Source organism: Dipteris shenzhenensis, chromosome 2 (assembly GCF_047967505.1).
Source record: "Dipteris shenzhenensis isolate YYH24624 ecotype China chromosome 2, Dip_SZ_1.0, whole genome shotgun sequence".
Classification (NCBI taxonomy): domain Eukaryota; kingdom Viridiplantae; phylum Streptophyta; class Polypodiopsida; order Gleicheniales; family Dipteridaceae; genus Dipteris; species Dipteris shenzhenensis.
The window spans coordinates 45,047,098-45,074,295 of NC_141597.1; the positions used below are offsets into that span (position 1 = coordinate 45,047,098).

A 27,198-nucleotide genomic window follows, 5' to 3' on the forward strand; every position below is an offset into this window, starting at 1 on the left:
GACTGTATTTGTTGCAATATTTATTTACGTGACCATATTTCTATGTATGATTGGTGGTCGACTCACCTTCTCATTGTTATCGATTTCCATAGGTGTGGGAATAGAAGAAGAAGATGGAATTGGGAGCAATGGTGAAAGAGGAGGCATCTTTGCATGAGACTTAGTATGCGTGAATTCAATTACCAATAATGCTTCATTTAGCTTGACTCCGAACTGTGAAATAGTCAATTGCTTTATTTCTTGTAGCTGCGTTAAAGCGTCCTTCACCGTATCTGTGTTGCCAAAGGTGCCAGTGATTGCTGATTACAAATGAGGCCATGAATTCTTTATGTTATCATCCAACTGATGATACCACGCAAGAGCTAATCCTTGAAACGAAGGTTTGATCTCTTCCACCTTTGTGAATCTGAGCACTTGTGGTATTCCACAAGATTTGAAAAATGGTCTAGCCATAAATAGATATCGTCTTATAGAGCACCCGTGAAGGGCTTTGGATGGACCTTTGAATTGTGACCTGCAGTGCTGAAATGCCTGGACGATAGATGTGCTATGAGATTAGCAACTCAGAGGTTTGACTGGACCAACTCAGAGAGTAAACTAGCTAGAATCTCTACTGTAATATATGGAGAGACTCTCTGAGCTTGTTGTTGTTGTAGTTTGGGATGAATCTCCATGGCATCCCCACCAAAAAGATACGTCACAACTAGGAACTGCAGATCGACATAGCAAAGAGAGTAAAGAGGCAAAAGAAGATAACGACAACACAAAAGGAGAAATGCAGGGATGGCCAAGACGGCCAATGTCATTCATTTAAAGGCCTTTGAATGAGCCGCGCTGTTGCCCTTAGGCTTACATCAAGAAAGCATCAGCGCCACTTCAGAATACCAAGACATCTACGTGTATCCCTCTTCTGCAACGTGGCGCTGGCCGTCACGATATACTCGGTCTGGTGACCGAATGAAAATTCGACACGTGTCCGTCGTTGGGAACCTGATCTGTTGACTTGCCGGCGGGCAAACCTAGTGCCTGTGTGCCGGTTTCCGGGGAAAAACCTTATTCGGGTACCCTAAACTTGTAAGTTGGTATGTGAAAATACTTATATTCTTTTCCCCGACTTTGTTGCAACTGAGCCTGAACTTTTCTTTGCCTGCTTCTTTGAAGTGTGCTGTTCTCCGGAGCTGTTGCCCCTCGCGTTCTTGACTCCTGGTAGGTCCTTCTCTTGCTGCTCTCAGTTTTCAACCTTCTTTGGAAAGCAGGTTATCAGTTTTCAATTCTCTCTTGAAAACAGTGTAATGCTGCCAGATTAGCTAAGTTTTCTGATGCGAATGGAAGAAGAGAGGTACGTGAACTGGCCTACCGGGCGAGGGAGGCTGGAGGGAGTTGTAGCTCGTGTGTTTTTACCCTGCAAAGACATTGTATCACGACTGTTTTGCGTGCGTACAGATAGAGAGAGAGAGAGAGAGAGAGAGAGAGAGAGAGAGAGTACCGCGAGAGATAACCAAAATTTCTGCTCGAGCCATGAACAGACCGATTCTGGAACGGCGACCCAGAGAGAGAGAGAGAGTCTTTATTAGTTCCTTTTCCTTCCACAAAACTCAGGAGCGGGTCGGACACAAAACTCAGGGGTGGGTCGGAGTACCCCCATGCACCTGTTGGGTGTGTGTTCTGTAGAGCACATTCAGGTAGCTGGAGGCCTGAGGCCCTTGCCTTTATCGAGTTTGGAAGCTGCTTTGAGGCATGGGAAACCTGTTCCCCAGAGACTGGCTGGGTGTATGTTTTGTTTACTCTCCATTCTGGTTCGCCTACCTTGCGAAATCGCTATGTGTAGGTAGGAAAGCACAATAAAGGCTGTTGAATTTGAGGTGCTATGCTCACCCAGTGGAGTGTAATTTGAAATAGAACATGAGGGTGTTGTTCTTGGCTCCTACTTCACGATTTTGTTGTTGAATGTATGTCATCTTCTTAAGACTATCCTAGTCCAAAAATTTTCCTCTTCTCCATTCCATCTTTGTTTTTGAACTCTCAAATCTTTTTAAACGTTTATAGGTTCATGTCTCACATTTTAAAAAATTGTATTTTGTGTAGATATAGGAAGACGAAACTTGAAGATATCATGGGTTATTGTAACGTTATAAGCTCTCTTAGTTAGAGGACTAAGAGAGGATTACAAGATTGAGCTTAGAAGGGATAACCCCATATTGTTGTGGAATGATTCATTGGATTATCAAAAAGGCATAGTGAAGGGAGGATTACTAGATTGAGGTTAGAAGGAGTCATTCCATATGTGGAATGTAGCAATCCTCTATGCCCAAATCCATTGGATAACCAAAAAGGAATAGTGGAGGGGTCTAAAGAGAAAAATCTAAAGCTAACCTTTAAGCACCTTGAAACTTGGAAGAGAAGCCATGAAAGAGAAGTTGTCATTTGACATGCTTAAGCAAAGATCATACTACTATTAAAAGGGCAATTAATCATTTGGCGAGGGGGGCATATATGATATAAATTGTCTCTCTTCTTGGTACCTCAAAGGATAACGTGATAGAGGTGTCTCATAAGGTTAGGGTTAGCATGCATACTTATTTTTTCTTCTTAGCAATGCGGTCATCTACGTTTGGTTCACCTGATTGAGTATAGATGCATGGTAGACTTTTAGATATGCCGTGTCTTCTACAAGGGATACATATAGGAAAGTTTGAGATACTATTAATCAAGGTGTAGTGATATAGTGAAGCCTTGACCGGAGTCTGCCCTTCACCTTCGGAGTGCTGATAGAAACTCAGTACGAAGACTTTGTATAAATGGATGCTCAAGTATGTGTGGGTGTGGATTTGGATGTGTGAGAGCATATTTTAATACTATGGTCTACACCCACTGTTGGGCGTTGATGACGTCAGTGGGGATGTCATAGTAGCTAGTCCCTGCTATGCATGATGGAGTTTATGGTTTTCAACCTTGTGAGTGACTATCATGAGATTGAAACTGCACTATGTTGTGTTTTTAGAGGATGAGTTTGGGAATGTTCCTAGATTCATCTAGGTATATAATGAAGCCTTGAATTTCTAAATCATTCACTTAGATAGGCCAATAATTTTTATGTGGGCTAGGTCACACCTTATAGAGGCTATCTAAAAAAATATTGGTAGTCTGGGTACCACCACAAGTCAATTATTTCTTCAACAACCCCTTGTATTCCTAGTTATTCTACTATAAGTGGCAGTAATTTAGGGCATACCAAGACCTACAAGGTTGAGGACGTAAATGTTTATTGGGACCTCTTGTAAAGGATGAGTTGATGTATATAAAAGAGAAAGTAGATCTATCTTAGGCTCCTCTTATTGAGGAGATAAAAAAGAAGAATCATTGTTATCTTTGTGGAGAAAAGTGGACAAGGCAAAGTTTGGGGCAAAGTTTAGCATGATACTAGAGATTGAGGTTTGGATCAACAAAAAGAGAACGATGAAGCACCTCAAGGCTCCAAAAAGGTGACTTCTTTTCCATTTTACCTAGGTGGTTTGGCTTGGGGGCACTCAATGTCAAATTGTTAACTTCCATTCAAAGAGCCAAAGAGCTTGCCAACAATGGAATCTAGAATTATTGATGATTATTTTTGCGATGACAGAGATTCAGAGGGGAATTCTTGTGTAGAGGATAATGAATGATTCTAGGACACTCAATCAGCTCTACACGGTTTCTCTCCATAGGCTTTAATGGGCTGTAAAGATGCACAAACTCCTAGGTTGGAAGGCTGTATCAACTGCAAACCTGTGTGTGAGCACCCACAATTTCATCAATTCTAGGCCTATTCAAGCAGTAAGGTTACATCCAACGACATTGGAGCATGGGCTTAGAGATGAGGTGGCTAATGGTGACCATTCCATCAATAATCAATGTTGTCAGGCCACTTAAAGATAACTTTAAAACGATTATACTTTTCTTATTAGATTTGTTTGTCCTTGATATGGGACCCATTGAGATTGTGTTGGGCTATGAATGGTTGAAGTCTTTGGGTGGGTTTTCAATGGATGTTGACAACATGAATATGAAGTTTTTGCATTTTGGCAAGCAAATAACATTGATAGGAGTTCAATCCCCTAAGTTGACAGTCATTTCATAAAGAAGAGTAGCCAGAGACCTAAAGGGTGCTTGTGGGATTCATGCTAGTTATTTGGCCAAAATAGAAGATGGCAATGGACTGGTAGTGGAGGCCAAAGACATGTTACTACAGTTATATGCTGATATTTTTGGTCACCTTCCTCAACACGTACCTCCCAAGAGGGATATAGACCAGCCGATTTTTATTGAACTGGGGTCAAAACCAGTTAACAAGGCACCCTACATGCTCTCAAAGACTAAAAGAGATAGAGGTGGCAAAGCAAATTAAGGGCATTTGGACTAACGAGAGAGAGAGAGAGAGAGAGAGAGAGAGAGAGAGAGAGAGAGAGAGAGAGAGAGAGAGAGGTCTTAAGAAGACCAAAAAGGTTCTATGAGACTAAATGAACACTCATGACAAATGCAAAATCTGTAATCCATGGTCATGCCCATAAGGGCATCGGTACTCAAACTCTTGGAGTGTAAGTGTGCAAGAGTGTCCACGCGAGGAGGGCGTCGGTGTGAGGTTGCGATGGTAGCATAAATCCTGTGATAGGGCGTTGGTGGCTGTGAGTATGTACAACCACCTGTTGATGTCTCCTGGTTGTGGCCGTGGGGCGAACAAGTGCTACGGTCACACCTCTGGGTCGTGCATCTGGTCTAGTGAGCATGGAGCATGGAAGCAAGGTCCCGTAGCGTGATATGTGACTCAGTGCGTTGCTGACTCTGGCTCAGGTCCCCATGATTGCCGTCTCCATGAGTTCTGCTGGTCAGTGCTGTCTGGCTGGAAAAACTAAGTGATCATGCTTTGAGAGGAGTCTAGATGTGTGTAATGATCTCCTATACATGCCCTGATCAATTGCTCCTTGTGTCGTACGGCCTCATGAATGAAGGTGGCCAAGTATCTCTGGTCTGGGTGGGAAAGGAGTCGAAGCCATCTTTAAAAAGGTAGTGGTACCGACCTCCAATCTCGTAGTACACCGGGCACCTGAAAGCGAAATGCTTCTCTGACTCGATCTCCTGAGAATTGCACAGGGTACAGGTGCAGCCTCCTCTGGGTATTCCCTCCGCTTGACCACTCTTCTATACGAAGGCGGTGTGATGAGACCCGGGACTGCCCAATCGAGTGGGGGAGGTGGATCCGTGTGCATCCCAGTGGGTCGATGAAGCCCTCTTCTGAAACCCGTAAGCAATGGTCTTTGTAGAAGTTGAGCTTCACAAGTAGCTGATGGGGTCATGAATGTGTAACTGTAGGAGATCCTCTCGAATGACTTTGTTCACCTCGTGATATGTGAGCGGGATAGAGGGGCCTCAACTCTATACTGGAAGGGGGCAGCCTGTCTATGTTGAGCCCAAGGCTCTCAAACCATCTGCACGTAAGTGTGTACCAGCACCTCTTGTCACCCTCTGCTGCCAATTCAGGCTGAGAGGAGGTCCTCCTAACCCAACCACTGATGATGATGAGGATTCTGTAAACTCTGGTGCTGCCCCAGATACTGTCAGTATTGGTGCAGTCACTGCCAGAGATGGTGCAGCAGGTGATGAAGGCGACTCTGAGCTAGAAACTGTCTGGGGAGGGTGTTTGTTGGCTGCCTTTTGAGTGGCAGTGCTGTCTGCCTGTAGGCCGCTACTACGGTTACTACACTTGTTCACATCGTCCATGGTGAGCTTTTTCTGTGGTTTCTCTTCCTTCTTGGGTATCCCTTTATTCCTATCGCCTTTTTCCCCTTTGGCCATCGCCCTTCTTTATTTTCTGCTTTTCAAATAACACTGAATGTCTTGCAGGAATTATTTACTGAAATGGGGGAGAGGGCACATAGCCCCCATTATCTGTGGACTGACGATGGCTCCCCCCAGGAGGGGTTGAGCTGGCAGCTTCTCGGCAGTTCCTTGGGGTTTCTTGGCACCAGTGAGGTGTCTTGGGGAGTCACGGAAGGCTGGAGGATCCTCGAAGGGGGGGTCTGTGACAGATCCGAGGACAATGGAGGCCTTGTGTGGGCTGCTGAGGGTAAGTCAAGGTGGTTTGCAGGTCGAGGTGATGGAGAAGAGCCTGTGGGGCTGAGCGCTAGAGTTGGGAGTCAGAGAGGCCCTGGTAATGCTGCTAAGGGGTGGAGAAGGGCCCGGGGGTCCTGGTTGCTGGTTGTGATGGTGCAGGGGGGTTGCTTGCAGGTCGCGATAGTGAGAGGGATCTCCCAGGTGTGGTTGGAGGTGATGAGGGCTAGGGTTTTCTGGTGGTGCCGCGTTGCAGAGGGTCGAGGGGTTGGAGGAGCCCGTGTGCTGTTGGAGGCTCCGTCAGCAGGTAGGTGGAGGCTGGAGCAGCCTGTGTGCTGCTGGAGGCGCCGTGAGCAGGTAGGTGAGGCTGTAGAGGAGGCTGGTGCAGCCCCTCGCTGTAGAGGGGGCCTGCGGTGTTCTGTATGCAGTGGCGGGGGGGTAGAGCACCCCCGTGAGGCCAAAAAGCGTCGCACAGCAAAGCTTGGCCTGAGGAAGGGGGCCATGACGTGATGGGGGGGGAGAGAGAGAGAGAGAGAGCCCTAAAAGGATATATGGGATTAATAAGTAGCCTTTACATCAAACCCCACTCCTAGCCAAGTTAGGTGTTTTAAAGATGATTTATTTGTCCTGACTTTCAAGACTTTATGTACAAAGACGCTTGTGCTTTTGGAGAATCTATCCTCGTGATGACTCTTGTAAACTGAACTGCACTTCAAGAGGGGATTCTTGTGCTTTCTTAGATCTTAGACTTTATCAATGTACCGTAGGATTAGAGGTTGATATATATGATAAACGTGAACAACCTGAATATAGTGGTTTACACATTATGAAAATGCCTCACATTTTTTGTTTTTGTTTTGAGAGCCGGCTTTGCTGTGTGAGGCACTTACACCCACCAAGCATCTCATGGAGAACTCTTTCCCCCCACCTTATTTATTAGGTGCCACCTCAAGTGTGGACTCTCCAGGAGAGTCTTCAACGGAAACTTAGAGAGCAGAGAAGATACCAGGACCCTGACGGGACCCAGGCATGTGGGACTTGCCTTCGACCCCCAGGCCTCCAGCTCACCATGCTAAAACTCCATAAACTGGCGGGTGCTTGATCTAGAGCTGCCATATCCATATTGAGCTGCCACATTGACTCAAACATTTCTGATTTGGCAAAATATGGATTCATTTCTCCCGATTTAATAGATTTTCCCACCGTTGTACAACTAAGGAGTCTTTTATCACTCAATGTAGTAATTTGATCACTTTACTAATACACAAGAGGTATAATCCAAGAAAAATAATGAAAAAAGTATGCACAATCTTAGATATGCAGTTTTTATCTATGGTGTATCGGCCTTAGGCATGTTTAGAATGATTGAACATAAGCTGAAAACAAAAAGCGGGGAGCTGAACAGCTGGTTTTTCTTTTAGTTTCAAAAGAGAGTTTAATTGAGTATGCATGTGCTTTCCAAGTTAGGAATGTAATTTTGCATCTTTGTAGGAAGCGGTACATAAGTGTAAGAGGTTCATTTAGTTTTTTATGTTTTAAATAATTCATTCATTTGTAAATTTTTTCTTTCATTCCTACATGAGAGAGAGAGAGAGAGAGAGAGAGAAAGAGAGAGAGAGAGGGAGGGAGGGAGGGAGGGTGGGATTTTATTTCTGTTTTTTGGTCGATTTTGTTTCTTGATTTGTTTGCTTATTTTTGCTTAATCGCCTTCTTCATTTTTTCTTTATTTCTTGTTATCTTTCTCTTTTGTTTATTTGACGTATTTTGGTAAGCACTGGGTTTGCTCAAGAGAGTCCGTGGGCCTTTAGAAACCCAGTATAGCTGCGTATGCTTGGGCACTGATGACGATAGAAGTCTTGCATTGCTTGCTAAGCATGTCTTCCTTTTTTTTTTTTCCTACCTCATTTTTCGTCTCTTTTATTTTCTTTGTAGAATTTTGGACTTTAGAACAAAAAAAATCTAAATTTGTACGATTGGATATGTTCTAGTCTTACAAAGCTATATGTATTGTATAAAAACATAATTATTCATAATGCTAACACAACATGTGTTGGGGTAAAGGCACATTGCCACCCCTTTATTAAAGATATGACACCTATGACTGTCTTAAGACAGTCATAGGGTGAAAAACCTAATCCTAATAAAACTTAAGAGTTTGTGGTGTGGCTCATCACTACACACCCACATCTTTTGAGTCTTCTCTCTCTCTCACTCTCCCCGGTTGTACTTCTCCCTCTTTCTTTCCCTCTCAACTGGTATCAGAGCCTATCCCTCCCTCTCCACTCTGGGTCTACCCCCTCCCTCCACCTTCTTCCCTCGGGCCTAGTGCCCTAGTGACCAGCAGGGCGGCAGCGCGGGCAGCAGCAGGGCGGCAGTGCAGGCAGCAGCGCGTGGGCGTAGGCAACGCGTGCAGGCATCGAGCTGATTCGCGCGCCGTACAGTCGTGTACGGACGTCCGTACGACCGTACGGACACCGTACCGTACGGACCGCCGTACGGACTGCGACAGGGAGGTGCATTTCGATTTGGAGCTGCGTCAAGGAGCTTCGTCAGAGAAGTGCATTTCAAAAATTTTTTTTTTTCTTTGGATCTGTACCCTGCACAAGTACAGTAGGTACAGTGGTACTCTGCACAAGTACACAGGTACAGAAAGTACAGCAGGTACAACAGTTTTTTTTTGGGAGAAGAAGGAAAAGGAGAGAGAGCACTCTGCTCTTCATTCCCGGATCATTTTCAGTTCTCAAAACTGTGTGTTGAAGGTACAGCAAGTACCTTCGAGTCCCTCGTGCTTGAGGTGACTAGTACCACAATGTGTGGTTGATTGCACAGTTATCTTATTTCGGGAAGGTAATGCCTTGATTTTGCAGAGGACTTTTATGCTTTTGCTGAGTGCAAATCTCAGCTTTTGGGTGACATTTTCAAAGGGCTTTTGCCTGGAAGCTTATGTAGTGTATGCCTTGAGGCAGTGTGGAGCCAGGGAGCCCACATTGGTCTTGTTTCCGCAGTGTATTCAGTGACATTTCTGCAGGTCACATTTTGTGTACGACACCTTGGAAAATCTCAGTTGAGCCACGCTTGGCCAGGGCGCATCGAGTTTACTCGGTCCCTAACTGTCCATCGTTGACAGTGCTCAAAAGATTTTCTCTTCAGTGTTTGTACGTTGGGATCTGTGTTGTTATTGTGTACACAGGGCTGTTTATGCATTGCATTGTCAGGTGAAAGTGCCAGGAGAGCGCTGCATTTTGTATGCTACCTCAGTGTTGAGGTGTTTTTCACTTGGTACAGGTGTCAAATCAAGGGGCTTTTGCCCAGATTTTGCTTTAGAGCACTTGGGTTACTGTTTGAGACCTTCAGATGCCTTTTATCCCCTTGGCAGAAGGGTGATTGCTTGGGATTTGTCCCATTTTCTGTTGCAGGTTTGTGACAGGCTGAAGAGTCTGGAGCTTCTTTTTCAGTGAACAAAACAGTGTATGACAAGTGGTTTATGCATATAAAATCAGTGCAATACCTCATCTGAGGTGGGAGAAGTGATCAGGACAGCAGTGTTTTGTGCTTCGTCAGCTGATGATGCACTGTTAAAGCACTTGTGGAACAGCTGCAGCATTCTGAAATTACTGTTTTATGCGTATTTGAGCACGGTACAGTGTGTCAGAAGGTACAGTAACTGGAGGGAAATTTTCTGTTTTGCTGCAGATTCTTTTGACAGTAAAATCAGCACTATTGTGAGTGCTCCTGGCTCTTGATAGAGCAGGTTTTTTCTGAGAATTCAGAACTTTATTCAGTCATTTTTTGACTTACAGGGAGTCAGGAACTTTCCTTATCTGATATGGCATCAGGGGGAAGTGAATCTTTAATTCTGAACATAAAAAAATTGGAAGGAGCACACAATTATGCATTATGGGCAGAACAGTGTTTGAATGTACTTCTGCTAAAGAAGATTTCTAAGCCCATAAGGGTGAAGGGTGTCAAGCCATCTGACATGGCAGATGATGAATGGGAGGAGCTTGATTTGTCCGCAAGGGCAGCTATCATGCTTACTATTTTTGATACTCTTGTGTTCAATGTTCAGGCTGAAAAGACCTCTTATGCCCTATGGCAGAGGCTAGCAGAGTTGTATGCCCAAAAGAGTTCAGCCAGTAAGGTTTATTGGTTGAAGAAGCTGGTTGATCTTCGCATGAAGGAAGGTACAACTATGACCTCACACTTGAGTGAGTTCAATGCCATCTTTACACAGCTGATTGCACAGGGGTTGAACCTTGATGAGGAGTTCAAGGCTACTTTCTTGTTGTGTACCCTCCCTGAGAGTTGGGACACATTCAAGACCACCCTGTCAAATTCAAATGTCATTCTTATGTATGCTGATGTGGAGAGCTCTCTCCTTATGGAGGAGATGAGCAGGAAGAACAATATGGGCAGCAAGTCTTCCAATGCTTTGCAGGTACAGGAAAGAGGCAGGACTCAGCAGAAGGGGAGATCTGCTAGTAAGTCCAAATCCTGCAGTCAGTCCCGTGGCAAAAAGGATATTGAATGCTTTTATTGTGGCAAGAAGGGACATGTGAAGTCTAAGTGCTTCAAGTTTATACGGGATCAGAAAGCCAAGAAGGCTGAGGCAAAAGATGCAGGCAGTGGAAGCAAAGGCAAAGGCAAGGCCAAGGCAGATGACTTGGATGCAGTGAATGTTGCAGCAGAGGACAGTGACAGTGACAGACATGATGTTTTATGCTCTTCTGCTGTAATTGCACATACTTTGGTTATTGATGGCCATGACATGCACACCTGGCTCTTGGATTCAGGTGCTTCTTTTCATGTTACTCCTCATAGGGAGTGGTTTACTTCCTACACAGGTACTCATGGAGTTGTTCATCTTGGGAACAACTATGTATGTCAGATTGCAGGGATTGGCAGTATACAGATAGTATTCCCTGATGGACGCATATTTATGCTTGATGGTGTTCGCCATGTGCCGCAAATCAAGAAAAATCTGATTAGCACTGGCTTGTTGGATGACAGTGGTTACCACACCACATTTGGGGATTCCAAATGGGTGATTATTGATGGCCAAGTTGTAGTGGCTGAGGGTTTTAAGAGTGATACCTTGTACCCTCTTTATGTTTCCGGTGTAGGTAATCATGTTGTTGCCATAACCGAGCTGCCAAAGGTTTCATTGTGGCATAGCCGATTGGGACACATGTCTGTTAAAGGAATGCAAGAACTGTCACGTTTGGGTTATCTGCCGTCTCTTTCATTTTCAGATTTGCCTACTTGTGATCATTGCATATTTGGCAAGCATTCTATGACTCCTCATAAGAGGAGAACTCCCCAAAATAGAGCACCGCTTGATCTAGTGCACACTGATTTGTGTGAGATGCCACAGTTATCACTAGGGGGTGCAAAGTATTTCATTACTTTTATTGATGATGCCACACGCAAAGTGTGGGTCTATTTCTTGAAGCATAAGAGCGAGGCCTTAGATGCTTTCAAGAAGTTTGTCGCTCAGGTTGAGAATCGGACAGGTCGCAGGCTGAAATGCCTCAGATCCGATAATGGGGGTGAGTATGTGTCACATGCTTTTGTGCAGTTTTGCGAAGCTAAGGGCATTAAACAGGAACTCACAGCCCCTCATAATGCATCTCAAAATGGTGTAAGTGAGCGGATGAATCGAACTATTCAAGAGAAGGTTCGATGTATGTTGTCTTATGCTGCATTGCCCCATGGCTTTTGGGCAGAAGCCGTGCAAACAGCAGTTCACATAATCAACAGGTCGCCTAACAAGATTTTGGAGTTGAAAGTGCCAGAAGAGGTGTGGTCTGGCAAGCCACCCTCATATAAGCACTTGCGTGTGTTTGGCTGCGAGTGCTTTGCTCATATACGCAAAGAACTGCGCACCAAACTGGAGCCAAAGTCCTCCAGATGCATCTTTATGGGTTATGGTGACGAAGGTGAAATGGGGTACAGGTTATGGGATCCCGTTAAACGGAAAATTATACGCAGCAATGATGTCATCTTTAAAGAGGATAGTGTACACAAAGAACCCGTGCAACCTGTGGAATACAGGAGGGTTGTTTATGATGATGTCGGACAGCAAAGAATGCCCATTTATATGCAGCAGCAGGCTGCTGCAGATAACCCTGTTCAAGAGGGTATACAGGCTGAAAATCAGCCATATAATTTTGCCAATGATGCACCACTGAATATGCCAGCAAATGGGGCTGTAGAACAGCCAGATATGGTGGTACAGCCACCCGTCATGCATGACGAACAGGCTAGACAGCAGCCTAATCCGGAACATTTTGTTAGGAGGAGCACCCGTGTACAACGGCCTCCTGACAGGTTTGTTCTAGGAGCCAATAATGTGGCTGATTTTATTATGCTGACAGATTGTGGTGAGCCTTCCAGCTTCAAGGAAGCTATGGGAAGGATAGAGAAAAGGAAGTGGGAGAAAGCCATGCAATCTGAAATGGACTCCCTACTTCAAAATGATACATGGGATTTGGTGCAGCTACCTGCAGGCAGAAAGGTTTTGCCATGCAAGTGGGTTTACAAAGTCAAAGTGGATTCAAATGCTTTACCAAGGTATAAGGCCAGATTGGTTGCCAAGGGATTTAAACAGGAGAAGGGCATTGACTTTGATGAGATCTTTTCCCCTGTAGTCAAGATGACTACTTTGAGAGCAGTGTTAGCTCTTGTTGCTCATGAGGACATGGATTTATGTCAGATGGATGTGAAGACTGCTTTTCTTCATGGAGATCTCCATGATGAGATCTATATGAGTCAGCCAGAGGGATATGCTGTTAAAGGGAAAGAGCAGCTTGTGTGTAAGCTCAAGAGGAGCTTGTATGGACTCAAGCAGGCACCAAGAGAATGGTACAAGAAGTTTGATGCCTTCATGCAGTCCCAAGGGTATCATAGGTGTGAGACCGATCACTGCTTGTACACCAAACGGGCAAAGGATGGCAGTTTGATGCTACTCATTCTATATGTGGATGACATGCTGATTGCCAGCAAATCTCAGCAGGAGATTAGTGCTTTGAAGAAGCAACTGCATAAGTCTTTTGACATGAAAGACTTGGGTGATGCAAACCATATTCTTGGCATGCGGATTACTCGTGACAGGTCCAAGGGACTTTTGTTTCTGTCAGAGAAGGAGTACATTGACAAAGTACTGCAGAGGTTTAAAATGGAGGGGGGGAAGTCTATTAGTACCCCGTTGCCTCCACATTTAAAACTCAGCAGTAAGGACAGCCCCAGATCAGATGATGATAAGGCTGAAATGGCCAAGGTTCCGTATGCATCTGCAGTTGGTTCTTTGATGTATGCCATGGTTGCCACTCGTCTGGATATTGCTTTTGCGGTGGGAGTCATCAGCAGGTATATGGCAAATCCAGGCAAGCGGCACTGGGAAGCAGTGAAAGGTGTCTTGAGGTATCTCAAGGGTACCAAAGACTTGTGCATATGCTATGGTAGGCAGGATGCATTGGTGCATGGTTTTACAGATTCAGACTATGCAGGGAATGCAGATAACTGGAAGTCTACTACCGGTTATATTTTCACATTTGCAGGAGGTGCTATATCATGGGTGTCTCGGTTGCAGAAATGTGTTGCACTGTGAACTACTGAAGCTGAATATGTTGCAGCCACTGAGGCTTGCAAGGAAGCAATATGGCTTACTCGGCTGGTGGGAGATTTGGGCATTACAGGAGATATGCCAGTTTTGCATTGTGATAGTCAGAGTGCTATCATGTTGGCAAAGAATCCGGTCTTTCATCAAAAGACCAAGCACATAGATGTAAAATATCATTTCATCAGGGAGGTACTGGAAGACAAGCGACTTGAGCTTGTGAAGGTGCATACTGATGATAATCCTGCAGATTTGCTTACTAAGAGCTTGCCTACAGAGCGGTTTGCACATTGCCGCCACATCATGGGATTAGGATGAGACCATTCTTATTTTATGGTCTTGTATACAGTAACTGTATATTGCTGTAATTTTTTATTCTTTTCTCCCCTTTAGGCATATTGGCCTTTAGGTGGGAGGTTGTTGGGGTAAAGGCACATTGCCACCCCTTTATTAAAGATATGACACCTATGACTGTCTTAAGACAGTCATAGGGTGAAAAACCTAATCCTAATAAAACTTAAGAGTTTGTGGTGTGGCTCATCACTACACACCCACATCTTTTGAGTCTTCTCTCTCTCTCACTCTCCCCGGTTGTACTTCTCCCTCTTTCTTTCCCTCTCAACATGGCCTTCATGACATCACTTTAAGATGAGTCTTTAGGCCTACACTTGAATTCCTTGATAAGTGCTTCCACTTCTGCTTCCTTTACTTTGATGAATTCCATGGCTCTTTGTTTATGCTTGTTCGGAGTAAGCTTTTTTAATATCCAAATCTTTGTGCCTTTTAATTTGTGAGTTTGTCTAAGAATCTTTATCTTCGTTGCCTTGTTTTTGTAAGAAATTGGAGCATGTAACCCCTTTTGATAAACCATGCATATGTCATCATAATCCCATCCTACAATGGGTATCTTTTCTATGAGGTTATTGAACTTATCTTCTGTGTAACCTTCTTCATTAGACCATCCATCTGGCAGTCCCCCAATTCATACTCCATGACTTTCTCATGTAATTTTGTTGTCCACTTTTTCCGTTATCTTCTCTTTTAGTGGCTTCATACGAGTGTTGATCATTTGAGAGAGAGAGAGAGAGAGAGAGAGAGAGAGAGAGAGAGAGAGAGAGAGATGACATGACATGACATGATTGTATTAAAGTTTGCGTGAGACCCTTCAATATCTATGGGGCTGGTGACCGCTATTGACAAATAGTGGTCTTTTACATCCATAGTGTGTGTGCGCATGCGTGTGTGTGAGAGAGGGTGCTACACTGACACGACCTCAGCACTTGTGAAACCTCTGATTTGCAAGCAAACACAAGAATACACCAAACGTGAGGAAACTGAGCAGGTTGCTTACCACCCAACCATGACATCTATGGGATGCGATCCCGAATAAGGAGATGTCCCCTCCGAGCCTCGAGCTGAGCTACTGGCACGAACTCCCAATTAGATCTCAACCAGCCTGGTGTCCCATACCACCAGGTGGCGCTGTGAAGCTTGGGATTCGCTACTGGGCCTTGGGCTACGCTATGATGAAGGCGCGCTTCTGCGACTCACCTAGCTCCTGGGAACGAGACTTGCTGCCATCGGCTCCCTGAGAACTGAACCTCTGGGCCCCTTATATAGACTCGGGCCTCAAGCGCAAAAAATAGCGAAGACCTCTATCTGGTTTGTACCCTTGTTACTCAACATGAGAATCAAGCTTGCCTAGCTCGTTAGATTTAGATGCTCGTTGGGGAGAGACTAAAATGAAAACGTTTATAGACTTCACAAGCAGTTGTAGCTTGAATGAAGAGATTTTGGACTACCTTTTGATTAGCCTTCTCCTTTAGTGCTAGCCTTCGTCATGGCCGAGTCTACCCTTCACCTCCGGAGTGCTGACAGAAACTCAGTACGAAGACTTTGTATAAATGGATGCTCAAGTATGTGTGGGTGTGTGGATTTGTATCTGTGAGAGCATATTTTTATACTATGGTCTACACCCACTGTTGGGCGCTCATGACGTCAGTGGGGATGTCATAGTAGCTAGTCCCTGCTATGCATGATGGAGTTTATGGTTTTCAACCTTGTGAGTGACTATGATGAGATTAAAACTGCACTATGTTGTGTTTTTAGAGGATGAGTTTGGGAATGTTCCTGGATTCATCTAGGTATATACTTGCCTAGCTCTAAGCCTTCCCAGGATACCTGAGCTAGTCTTGTGTACCCAGTACACGTCAGATACCAATCCGTGCATATGACATACTTCCCCTCCTCTAAGAACTCATTCTTGAGTTCGTTAAAAAACCCGGGCATGTCCTCTGGAGGTTCTGTAATGTCTCCCATGTTGCATCCTCCTCAACACGATCCTTCCACTTGATCTTGTATTTCGTGATAGTTCTATTACGAATCTGTCTTTTACGAAATTCAAGAATACTCTCAAGCTGGTATGGAATAAAAGTCAAATTTGTAACTTCTATTATTTCTTGAGGAGAAACAAGTTGGTCATCCGCACCCAATAACTCTTTTAGTCTACTAAAATGACATACTGGATGTACGTTAACATCAGGAGGCAATTCTAGTTTATATGCACCTGGTCCAATTTTTTTAATAACCTTGAAGAAACCACAGTCTCCGGGGGATATTTTTGGAACCAAACCAGTACTTAAGGCTCTTGGATTCCTTGGGAATACGCAAATATACCATTGTTCCTTCAGAGAACTCTCTAGGTGAACGATGTCTATTAGCATATAATTTGTCCCGATCTTGGGCACTTCTAATAGACTCCTTGGCAAATTGAACATTTCTTGCATGTCTTGTAAGAATGTCTTTGCAACATCATTTTGGATTCCTTTTAAACCAACCATAACTGGTTACTTAGGTTGAAACCTGTACATAAGTATAAAAGGACTATAACCAGTACTCGAATGCTTTGCACTGTTCTAAGCAAATTCTATCATAGGGAGATAATCTTCCCATGAAGACTGTCTCTTAGAAACATATGCCCGAAGCATATCTTCAACCAATTGGTTGACCTTCTCTGTACTGCCATCAGATTGTGCATGATGTGAGGAACTCATACTCAGAGTAGTTTGCAACTTCTCAAAAACAAGTGTCCAGAAGTTACTTGTAAACTTCGAGTCCTTGTCACTGACTATGTCAGAGGGAAAACCATACAACTTAAATAAGTGGTCCACAAACTCGTGAGCTAGCTGAACAACTAAGATGGTTGTTCTAGTAGGTAAGAATCTAGCCATTTTTGTCAGACAGTCCACTATGACCCAAATGGAGTTATGACCCTTGCGCGTTCTAGGCAAACCGGTAATAAAATCCATGGAAATACTTTCCGATTTATAACCTGGGATTTGCAATGGCTGTAATAAACCCGCGCTTCTAAGGCGTTCTACCTTAGTAACCTGACAAACCCGGCAACCTACTACATAGTTTTCAATAAATGCACGCATCTTAGGCCAATAAAAGGTATGCTTCACAAGAGACAAAGTTTGATGTATACCTGGATATCCAGCACTAGGAGCATCATGACACTCCCAGAGAATCTTGGATCGAAGATCCAAAACATGTGGCACACATATTTTTCCATTCCGGAACAGCAAGCCATTCCTAATCATCCACTGACCTCCCGCCGCCTGTACCATAGGTGGCACAATCCTTGAGTCCTGGTCAACCATGGAGCTCCCATCCTGGACTTTTTGCCAATAAGAACTGAAATGACTATTAGTTGCTCAAAGCCCTCTCAAGGATTGAAATAGGTCTGAGGATATTTCCGTAAATGACATAGCATTTACAAACTTGACTCGACTTAAGGCATTCGCCACACTATTCAGCGAACTCTTTCAATAACGTATTTTAAATCTTGCATTAACTCCACCCATCTAGCCTTTCTTCCTCTCAATTCAGACTCGTCACACACATACTTGATTGACTGGTGATCGGTCAATACAAGAAACTTCGAACCATACAAGTAGTGTCTCCAAACCTTCAGAGCCTACACAACTGCATAGAGTTCTTTTTCTAGTGTGGGCCAACGATATTGGGTGTCGTCTAGCTTCTTACTCTCAAAAGCTACAGGTTTGCCCTCTTGGAATAAAGTTGCCTCAATCGCAAAATCACTCGCATCGGCCTCTAAAACATAAGGCCGGGTAGGATCGGGTAATGCAAGAACGGGTGATTCCTTGATAGTTAACTTCAAGGTTTCAAAAGCCTTATTCAATGCATCATTCCAAGAGATCGGCTAGGTAGACCTGCGTCCACGACCTTTCAATATGTTGGTTAGGGGTGCTGTGATGTGAACAATCACGCACAGACTTCCGTAGAAAAATCGTGAATCCTAGGAAAGAACAAAGTTGTTTCACAGTTTGAGGAAAAGGCCATTCCAAGACCTTCTGGATACGATCTAGATCAATGCTAATACCTTCAGAAGAAATCTTGTGTCCTAAGTAAATGATCTCCTTCATAAAGAAGTCACATTTACTCATCTTGCAATAAAGCTTATGTTGTCTTAGTATAACTAAGACAATCCAGAGGTGTCCAATGTGATCCTCTAGCGTTCGGCTATATACCAAGATGCCATCTAAGAACACGACAACGAATTTGTCCAAAAAATCTCGAAACAAATCGTTCATCATTTGCTGGAAGGTAGCAGGAGCATTGGTCAAACCAAAAGGTAATACGAGGAACTCGTAGTGGCCATATCTAGTGCGGAATGCGGTTCTATCTATGTGTTTAGCATAGATACGGATTTGGTGATAACCCGTACGCAAATCAATCTTAGTAAAATACTTCGCTCTGGCGAAACGGTCTATCAAATCATCGGAACGAGGAAGAGGGTATTGATTCTTAATTGTCACTTTATACAATCGTTTATAATCTATACACATTCTCCACGAATACTCTCTCTTTTTCTTACGAGGACAGGTGCTCCCTAAGGTGATTTACTTGGGCGAATATAGCCCATATTCAGCTTGTAGTTGTGAAGCTAACTCATCCTCCACAAGTTGGCTCATCCTATAAGGTGGAACACTAATAGGTTGAGCCCGAGGTACTAAACCTATGCAATGGTTTACTGCCCGTTCTGGAGGTAAACCTTCCGGCAGTTGAGCAGGGAATACATCCATGAAATCATCCAATAACGTTCTCAATTCACGGTGTTCAAACTAGCTTAAATCATTTTAACAGAGACAACAAATGAAGAAAGCGGAATCAAAACACACTGATACACATCATAATGAGAAGTGTTTATTATATTCCGAAGTTGCATCGCAGATACAATAGGTCTCTGAAAAGAGGAATATTATCAAATTGCTTCCCAGCTGAAAGTTGCACCTCGTAGGTGTGATTGCTAGGTATCGTGGACAACCCCATCTTCTACACAAGTTTGTAATTAACAAAATTATAAGAGCTGCCCGAGTAAAAGAGAATGCGAACTCTTTGGTCCCTAATTTCTCCATAAACTCGGAAAAGATCATGGGAACCAAATATTGAATTATTAATAGTGCAATTACAAGAAAGTGGACAGGTAATGACATTTATAGAAATACCTATCATCGAAACTTGATTAGCTCCCTTAGCTTTGGTACCTGGATCTGCATGGAGCTTCAAACCTGGTGCTTGCATCTGGTTCTTGCGCTTAGGACAATCATTTCTAGTGTGGCTCCGCTCCTCGCAGATGAAGCAACATCCTTTCTTTAACTTCAATGTACGGAGGAAATGGGCACAACCATTCTTTGTTTGAGTCGAGTGCTTCTTGGAGGCGTTGTCTAGAGACTTCGACTCCCCGGTAGCAGTGGTAGACTGGAAGAACTTCCTCTTGTTCTTCCCATTCGTGTCGGCAATGGTGGTTCCCTTTGCGTTGGCCATGGTATCATCATAGATGCGCACGTAAATGGCCTCTTGCAAAGGGGTACACTTGTTGTTCTTGATCTGTAGCTTGTACGAGTCAGGCAAACCATCCACAAAGAAACCTAACAAGGTCACTGGATCCATCTTTGTAGCTCTGGTCTACAAGTCCCGAAACCTCTGAAGATAAACCTCAAAAGTCAGATTCAGCTTTGGACATATCGAGGGCTTTGAGCTTGTCTATGATATCATAATCTTCCTCCTCCTTCAGTAACTCTTCCTGAAGACATCTTCAAATTCTATCCATGTCAGAGGCTTGGGTCGGAGTTCCTTCCACTATAATAAAGCCTTCCCTGACATATACCCTGCTGCATGCTGCATTTTCTTGTCTTGTGGGTAAGGGTGAAACTGGAAGTGTACTTGCCACTTGTCCAACCAAGTGTCAACCACTTCCTTGGTACGGGACTTCTGATCTATGAGAAAAGGATCTGGAGTGATATTCGGACCTAACACTGAAGCCAAGGCATCCACATGCGTGAGCGCCTGAACAGTGCTAGTCAAAAGTGAGAGTGAAGTCTGAATCCCTTGAAGTTGTTGTGTCAACCCCGTTTGATTCGTGTTAACACGCTCAAATTTTGCATCGAGAGCAGTGGTGAATTCACTGAAGGTAGTCTTCATAATCAAATCATCGTAGAGACCATGGTCATCATCCACATGGTAGTTCATATCTTGGTCTCCCATTGCAAGCCCGGGGTCTACGGAATCAGCCATGACTGAAATCTGATCTGAAAAAGAAGATAGGCTAGAGAAGAGAAACAAGTAGGTGGTCTCGGAGCTAGGAGGTAGAGACGAAGTGAAGGTTAGCTAGGGAGGAGACGACGGAAGAAGGGAAGGTTGGCCGATGAAGAAGGTAGGTTGGGTTGAGCTGACGATCAGCTTGGATTCTTGGACCTGGGACTCCCGCTCCTAGCTGTCCGTATGGATTTCTATAGCAGGCCGTACAACGTTTCTGGATCCCGAGCATGAAGACGTAGAGGTGTTGGAAGGTTGCGCAATCCATAGGCTAGGAGAGAAGGCAAGGTGGTCGAATTAATAACGGGAGAGTAGGCTTTTAGTAAAGCCCTGCTTTTCAAAAGCTCACCCTCCAAAAACGGAGGGATAGTGCTTTTTTAAGCCTCTAGGCCCCCCCAAAAAGCATCTGGCCTAGATTGCAATCCAGCCCTATCTTGCTGTGCACCTTCTTGCGCTCGTCTTCTACTTGCCATCACGTCCCCTGAGCAGCCAGCCCCACGCGGAATTCCCCTTGGTTCGCCCTAGCTCTACGCTCTCTCACGGCTCCCTTCTCACTCCTCTACTCGGACCTCACTACCTCCACCTAACTACATCTCTCTTTCTCTCTCTCAGCCCATCACATCTTGCAACGAAATCACCCTTCTTGCTCTGTCTCTCCTTACTTCTATCCTAGCTGTCACTTGCAAGGCATGAACATGAATTTCGAAATTGAGGCATACGTGGAGAAAAATTGGTCCCAAATTCTCGCAACAGAAGTTCCTACCTCATGAGTTGGCTCTGATACCAACTGACACGACCCCAGCACTTCTGAAACCTCTGATTTGCAAGCAAACACAAGAACACACCAAACGTGAGGAAACTAAGCAGGCTGCTCACCACCCAACCATGACATCTATGGGATGCGTTCCCGAATCGGGAGATGTCCCCTTCGTGCCTCGAGCTGAGCTACTGGCACGAACTTTCATACCACTAGGTGGTGTTGTGAAGCTTGGGATCTGCTACTGGGCCTTGGGCTACGCTATGATGCAGGCTCGTGTCCGCGACTCAATCCAGAATCAGGCACCTGGGAACGAGACTTGCTGCCATCGGCTCCCTGAGAACTGAACCTCTGGGTCCCTTATATAGACTCGGGCCCCAAGCACCAAAAATAGTGAAGACCTCTATTTGAGTCGTACCCTTGCCACTCAACCCGAGAATCAAGCTTGCCTAGATCCAAGCCTCCCGAGGCTACCTGAGCTAGTCTTGTGTACCCAGTACACGTCACATACTAATCCGTGCACATGACATACACGCACGCACGCACGCACATCCTTCTGTCGTATTAGCCGACATGCAAATTACACGTGAAGATGTTGTCCATGTTGCGGGCTGCTGGTATTTGCGATAATTCTTTCTATTTTAAGTGGTGTGTTGCCCTATCTACTAGATTTAGATGCTCATTTGGGAGAGACTAAAATGAAATTATAGTTGTATGAAGACTTTGTATAAATGGATCATAGTTGCCAGTCGTTTGGAAACACGTTTCCAGTTTCTAAACGTGTTTCGATTCCAAAATTTCCCCAGGTGCCTGTTTTACAAAAAACTACTATATAGGTACACATTCTTGGGACCTAAAATGCATGATTTCATGCACTAATGGCACTCAGAACACTGAGGAACATAGAGGAAAACATTTCAGCAATCTCATATGTTCATACACTTAGAAGTGAGCCTAGGAAGGCGTTTTCGAACAAAGCGTGATGGCGACAACTCCTTCGACGATTTTGATAAAAATAGGGCAATAATTGACCTTAGGGCCTTCTGCCCCAAAAACCACTGCAAAAAATATAACATTTTTTATTTCCAAATGTTTGGTAACGTTTCAAAAAATTAAAAACACGTTTCATTGCAACTATGAAATGGATGCTCAAGTATGTGTGGGTGTGTAGATTTGTATGTGTGAGAGCATATGTTTATACTATGGTCTACACTCACTGTTGGGCGCGGCGCTGATGACGTCAGTGGGGATGTCATAGTAGCTAGTCCTTGCTATGCGTGATGGAGTTTATGGTTCTCAACCTTATGAGTGACTATCATGAGATTTTGATACTGAACTATGTTGTTTTTAGAGGATGAGTTTGGGCATATTCCTTGATTCATCTATATATATATATATATAGAGAGAGAGAGAGAGAGAGAGAGAGAGAGAGAGAGAGAGAGAGAGAGAGAGCTGATATCTTCTTGTAAACAGATGGATCGCTCTGGAGGGCCAAAGCGAGCACGTGGAGATGGTGAGTGGAATCATGCATATCCAGGCAATCTATTAGTTTGATATTTGAGGATTGGATCGTTTTTCAATTGTCAATACTGAATCATTGCGAGCCATGTATTAGTCTGATAGTTGAGGATTGGATTTTTTTTCAATTGTCAATACTGTAGGCAATTCGACATAAGCCAATGATTCCAAATTTCATTTTTTCCAGACTTTGTTGCCTCTTTGATTTCTTACTTAGATTGATTTCGCCCATCCATATATCTTAGCAAATAGTAGTAGACATAGTGTTTTGTTCAAGAGCTGGCTAGTTGCTTGCCCTGAGAAAATGGTGATAGTTTGATGTGGAGCTGGCTGGCTTCATTGATGTGATTAATGTTGAGATTGTTGTGTCTGGGATATTGTTTTCCCTGGGAAGATGGTGACATAGATGGCTTCATCTGATGCTGTTACACTGAGTTAGTTGGTTTTGGAACTGCCTCTTGTAAAATTATGTCTGTTTGCCCTCGTGGGTAAAGATTGTCCATAGAATTCCATTTACTGATGCTGTTACACTGAGTTAGTTGGTTTTGGAACTGCCTCTTGTAAAATTATGTCTGTTTGCCCTCGTGGGTAAAGATTGTCCATAGAATTCCATTTACTTGTTCAGCTATATCAAGCATAATGGGGTGTCCGTGGTTGACTTCCTTTGAACCGTTTTGATGTAATGGCATTCTTTAGAGCCTTGCTCATGGGGCTTTGCTAGGGGAACTGATCAAGCAAATGTGATGGCATTTAATGTTTTTCCATTTGTCTTTGGTGTCCAGGGGCTCAAGGAGAAGGAGACTGGACATGCCCACAATGTGGAAATGTGAATTTTGCCTTCAGAACTACATGTAACCTGCGGAAATGTGGAGCTTCCAAACCATCTCATGCTGCACAGGTATGGTTTGGACAAGGAAGATTTTATTTTGCAGCTATCTAAAAGCATTGCTCTAGTTGTACTGAGCCTAGCATTATAAGGTGTCAAAGCTTATATTATCATTGGAACATGCTGTTTGCCAGCGAGTGGGACCAATGAATCCGCCAGTATATGAGCAGGTACCCCCACCAATGTACATGGGGGGTCCTGGCGCTCAACAAACTGTACATTTGGGAATGCCTCCAAGTTATGGAGTGCCGATGGGTGTTCCGTCTGCAGCAGGTTTACCTTATGATTACAGCACCTCATTGAATGTGCCTCCGTCTTATAGCACAATTCCTTTGCAATCGTCCTACATTCCTACAGGTTCTCTTGTTGGTGGAGGTGAGTCATTGTTTATTATTGGATAGGATTTTGTGATGGAAACTTGGCATGATCATACATTTTTACTAGTATTGATGCGGAACATGTCCTGTGTATGCAAATGAGTTTACCCTCATTGAACGTTTGTTTGTAAAATGCTTCTTTTTACTAATTTTATTTAAAAATTCTATTGCAGGCTTGGGATATGCAACCGGACCAGTAATTGATGGAGCTTATGGAATGAGCTTAAGCATGGGCCGAGGGCCAATGGTAGCTAGCCATCTTTTGTTCATGTTTAGCTTTCTAGTAACTACAAATTTTGAATGCAGCTTTTTGAGTCCTTACTATATGGTATCTTGGATGGGAATAACGAGATTTAAAGTGCACTAAGATCTGTAGTTCTTTTTTGTAAATAGATACCTGGCCCAGGAACTGGACTCTACATGGAGGAGAATGGTTCCCGTAAACGAAGAGGAGGTAATTAGACTTTAAATTCAGGGGTATTTATATTATTGATTTGTTGAGAAAGCGTCTTTGTCTGGTAAGGTTGATACTAATTAAAATTCTGTGTAGGTCCAGATGGAACATCAGAAGGTGATTGGATCTGTCCAAAGTGTGGAAATTCCAATTTTGCTTTCAGAACAACATGCAACATGCGGAAATGCAACACACCAAAACCGGCTGGACCAGTAAGTTATTTATGATTTGGCAACTAAATAGGCTGTTTTTGTGCAGCGTGCTGGTCATGAATTGTTTAGATGCTGACTGTAATGGGTGCTCCTTTCAGGCTTCGCGGACGCAAGGAAAGTCTTCCTCATCTGGTATTTCTCTGAATGTACTTCCTAGATCAGCCTTTTGACATTTTATGTTGTACCATTCACTGGCTGAGATCTATTGCCTTGTACAGATACCACAGCTCCAGATGGTAGTTGGGCTTGCGACAAATGTGGCAATGTCAATTATCCTTTTCGAACAAAATGCAATCGCAGGAGCTGTGGAGCAGAGAAGCCATCTGATGGAAAGCAATCAGCAAAGTGATCGTCCCATGACCAGGTTTGTTTACGTTTAAGCTTATCAAATCACTGGCAAATAAATCCAATCTAGCAGAGCTGTTCAGGTAATATAGTCCTTAATTGTTTTCCTTAGGCGGTTCCATTTTTAAGGTAAAGGAGTGATCCTTGTTTAGTTTGCTCTTAACACCTTTAGGTTTTATTGGTTGTATCGAGTAAGTGTTATGAATTGATTTATACCGCTGCCACTGTTCCAGTGAGTGCTTGCTTGCACTTTTGAGGATGGAGGTCGAGAGTCGGCGTCACCACGTTCTACCCTGTCAGGGTTTGCAGTCTGTCAAGGTGTCAGTTTGTGGCCGGTTTTCCGTTTGCTTCAGCTGTCGTCTCGTCAAGTTGGTTCTGCAGTGCACATCCTTAGGATGCTATTCCTATGGATCTGCAGTGAGTTGTCAGTGGAGTAGCAGTGGTCATGTCTGGTGCAATCTTCCAGCTTCTAGGGTATGCTGTTTCTTTTTGTTTCTTGATAGCTATGGGCTAAAAAGACACGGTTTTTTGAGGATCAGCACAGACCATAGGTTACGTTCTAGCTGATTTGAGTATTTCCATCATGCAGATTCTGTTTGGCTTATGCTGCTTTTAGAACAGTTCATCTCGTCTAGGATCTGGTGGGAGTCCACCTGGGCATAATTTTGAAGATAGTGTCGCTGTGCACAGGTCACTAGTTTTAAGATTGCATGTATGTCTACAAGTATGTCTGAATGATGTTGCTGGTTTAAACTTAATTCTTTCAAATTGCATGATGTCTAGTAACATATATGATGTGCTTGCTGGGTTAAACTAAGAAAGTGTTCTCTGAGATGGATTGTTTCCTGTTATCTTACTGGGTAAGAGCTTAACAGTGTTGCATACAAAATAACTGAGCTAGAACGTAGGAGGTTTAGGAAGCTTATATATACAGCCTAGGTTTCTCTTGTGTGGTTCCGTATTTTGGGGTAGGGGTGCATGAGTAGATGACTACAAGCCACAATTTTTGATTTTAGATGGTCGTAGGAATCAGCCTTACTCAATATTATATTACCCAATCAAGCATAGCCGATTCGTGAACCTCAAGTTTTTGAGTGGCATTAGAACACAGTTGTCTTGTAACATCTGTGTAGATTTGTAAATGGTTCTAGCTAGAATTATCATGAGTGTACGATTCTGTAGTCTCTGGGTAATCTATCTCTTTACCATAGTGTTGTGACAATAGAATTGGAGTCATACAGTAAAGTTTTCTGTTGAAATTTAAAAAATCTTTTGGCTAGGCTTTCTTGTCGTGAAGGACAAACTCTTATTGCACGGATCACCTACCCTCCAGTCTGTCCTAAAAACTGAAGTAGATTTTGTCAAGGTGGAAGGCACCTTTCAGCTTACAGGAGAGTTGATAGTGTTGTTTGGTCCAAACTCCTCTTTACATTAGCCAAAGAATTTTGTTAACGAGATTTTGGTGAACATTGATGGTTTATGGGACATATATTGGTATTTTCAAAAGTGAGTTGGCCTTGAGTAATTGTGCCTGCATGACAAGAATTCAAAAAGCTGACACAAAGGACATCACTTTTTGTGAATGATATGATAACATATAACTTTTTTGAGCCCCTTGAGTGTCTTCATCGTATAGACGTTTTATTGCCTCCTGATACGAATTTAATATTTTTCGGATACTAAATCTTTTTGAGTGTACTCAAATGAACTCCTTAAGAGACCTTCTATAACATTACGATTTCAATAGGTACTTGTCTTTAGTGCTTTCTTTATCACTTCTTTATTCTAGGTGGTGGTGGTTATATTTGTCTTTATTGTCTTTATTGTGCTTTCTTCATCACTTTGTTCTGGGTGGCGGTGGTTATACTAGCTTTGGGTATGTTTGAAATTAAAATTAGAAATCATGTTCCGCCGCCCGTCCCTCCCTTATTTTCTTTCGTACCATAAAAACAGCACGAGGAAATTGCTCTCTCTCTCTCTCTCTCTCTCTCTCCCCCTCGGTCCTCCCCCCTTCCCTTTGTTACAACAAAAGCAGCACAAGAAATAACTCTCCGCCCCCCCCTTTCCCGAGGGGGAAAAAGGTGTAAATGCACCAACCTAATTGTACTTCTCATCCTCTTGGTATTTATTTTGTTAGCCTATAGGAGATCGAAAATCTTTTGAAGCTTTGCTAAGCTTATGATTGGGTTTTGATATAGATGAGTAAGTAGCTTTCTTCCCTATTTTTAGTTGTCTTGTGTTCTTTTTATCACTCTCTTTCCTTCTTTCTTTTTCTTCCTTCCTCACTTGTGTGTATGTGGTGCTCATGATGTGCAAGTGCACACGCAAT

General features: G+C 43.6%; 1 protein-coding gene across 4 annotated transcripts; it reads left to right on the forward strand.

Moving 5' to 3' along the window:
- The first annotated feature begins 1,041 nt into the window (after positions 1 to 1,041).
- LOC147904832 (Ran BP2/NZF zinc finger-like superfamily protein) lies at positions 1,042 to 25,239 on the forward strand. Of its 4 annotated transcripts, none has more exons than XM_087388589.1 (11): positions 1,042 to 1,074; positions 1,162 to 1,206; positions 22,551 to 22,590; positions 23,378 to 23,493; positions 23,616 to 23,856; positions 24,032 to 24,105; positions 24,252 to 24,312; positions 24,409 to 24,524; positions 24,623 to 24,656; positions 24,743 to 24,888; positions 25,103 to 25,239. In XM_087388589.1, exons 3-10 carry the CDS (start codon positions 22,551 to 22,553, stop codon positions 24,871 to 24,873), a joined length of 813 nt encoding a protein of 270 aa, XP_087244715.1. In that variant the 5' UTR covers positions 1,042 to 1,074; positions 1,162 to 1,206; the 3' UTR covers positions 24,874 to 24,888; positions 25,103 to 25,239. The 4 variants fall into 4 exon arrangements, with proteins under 4 accessions (XP_087244715.1, XP_087244712.1, XP_087244722.1 ...); XM_087388593.1 differs by lacking the exon at positions 1,042 to 1,074 and adding an exon at positions 1,289 to 1,339 and having other exon boundaries at positions 1,109 to 1,206; XM_087388586.1 differs by lacking the exon at positions 1,042 to 1,074 and having other exon boundaries at positions 1,087 to 1,206.
- The last annotated feature ends 1,959 nt before the right edge of the window (positions 25,240 to 27,198 follow it).

Coding starts and splice junctions, on each gene's coding strand:
- LOC147904832 (XM_087388589.1), top strand. CDS start 22,551: ATGGATCGCTCTGGAGGGCCAAAGCGAGCACGTGGAGATG. Junction 23,857..24,031: donor AGGTTCTCTTGTTGGTGGAG/GTGAGTCATTGT, acceptor ATTCTATTGCAG/GCTTGGGATATGCAACCGGA. Junction 24,106..24,251: donor GCATGGGCCGAGGGCCAATG/GTAGCTAGCCAT, acceptor TTTTGTAAATAG/ATACCTGGCCCAGGAACTGG.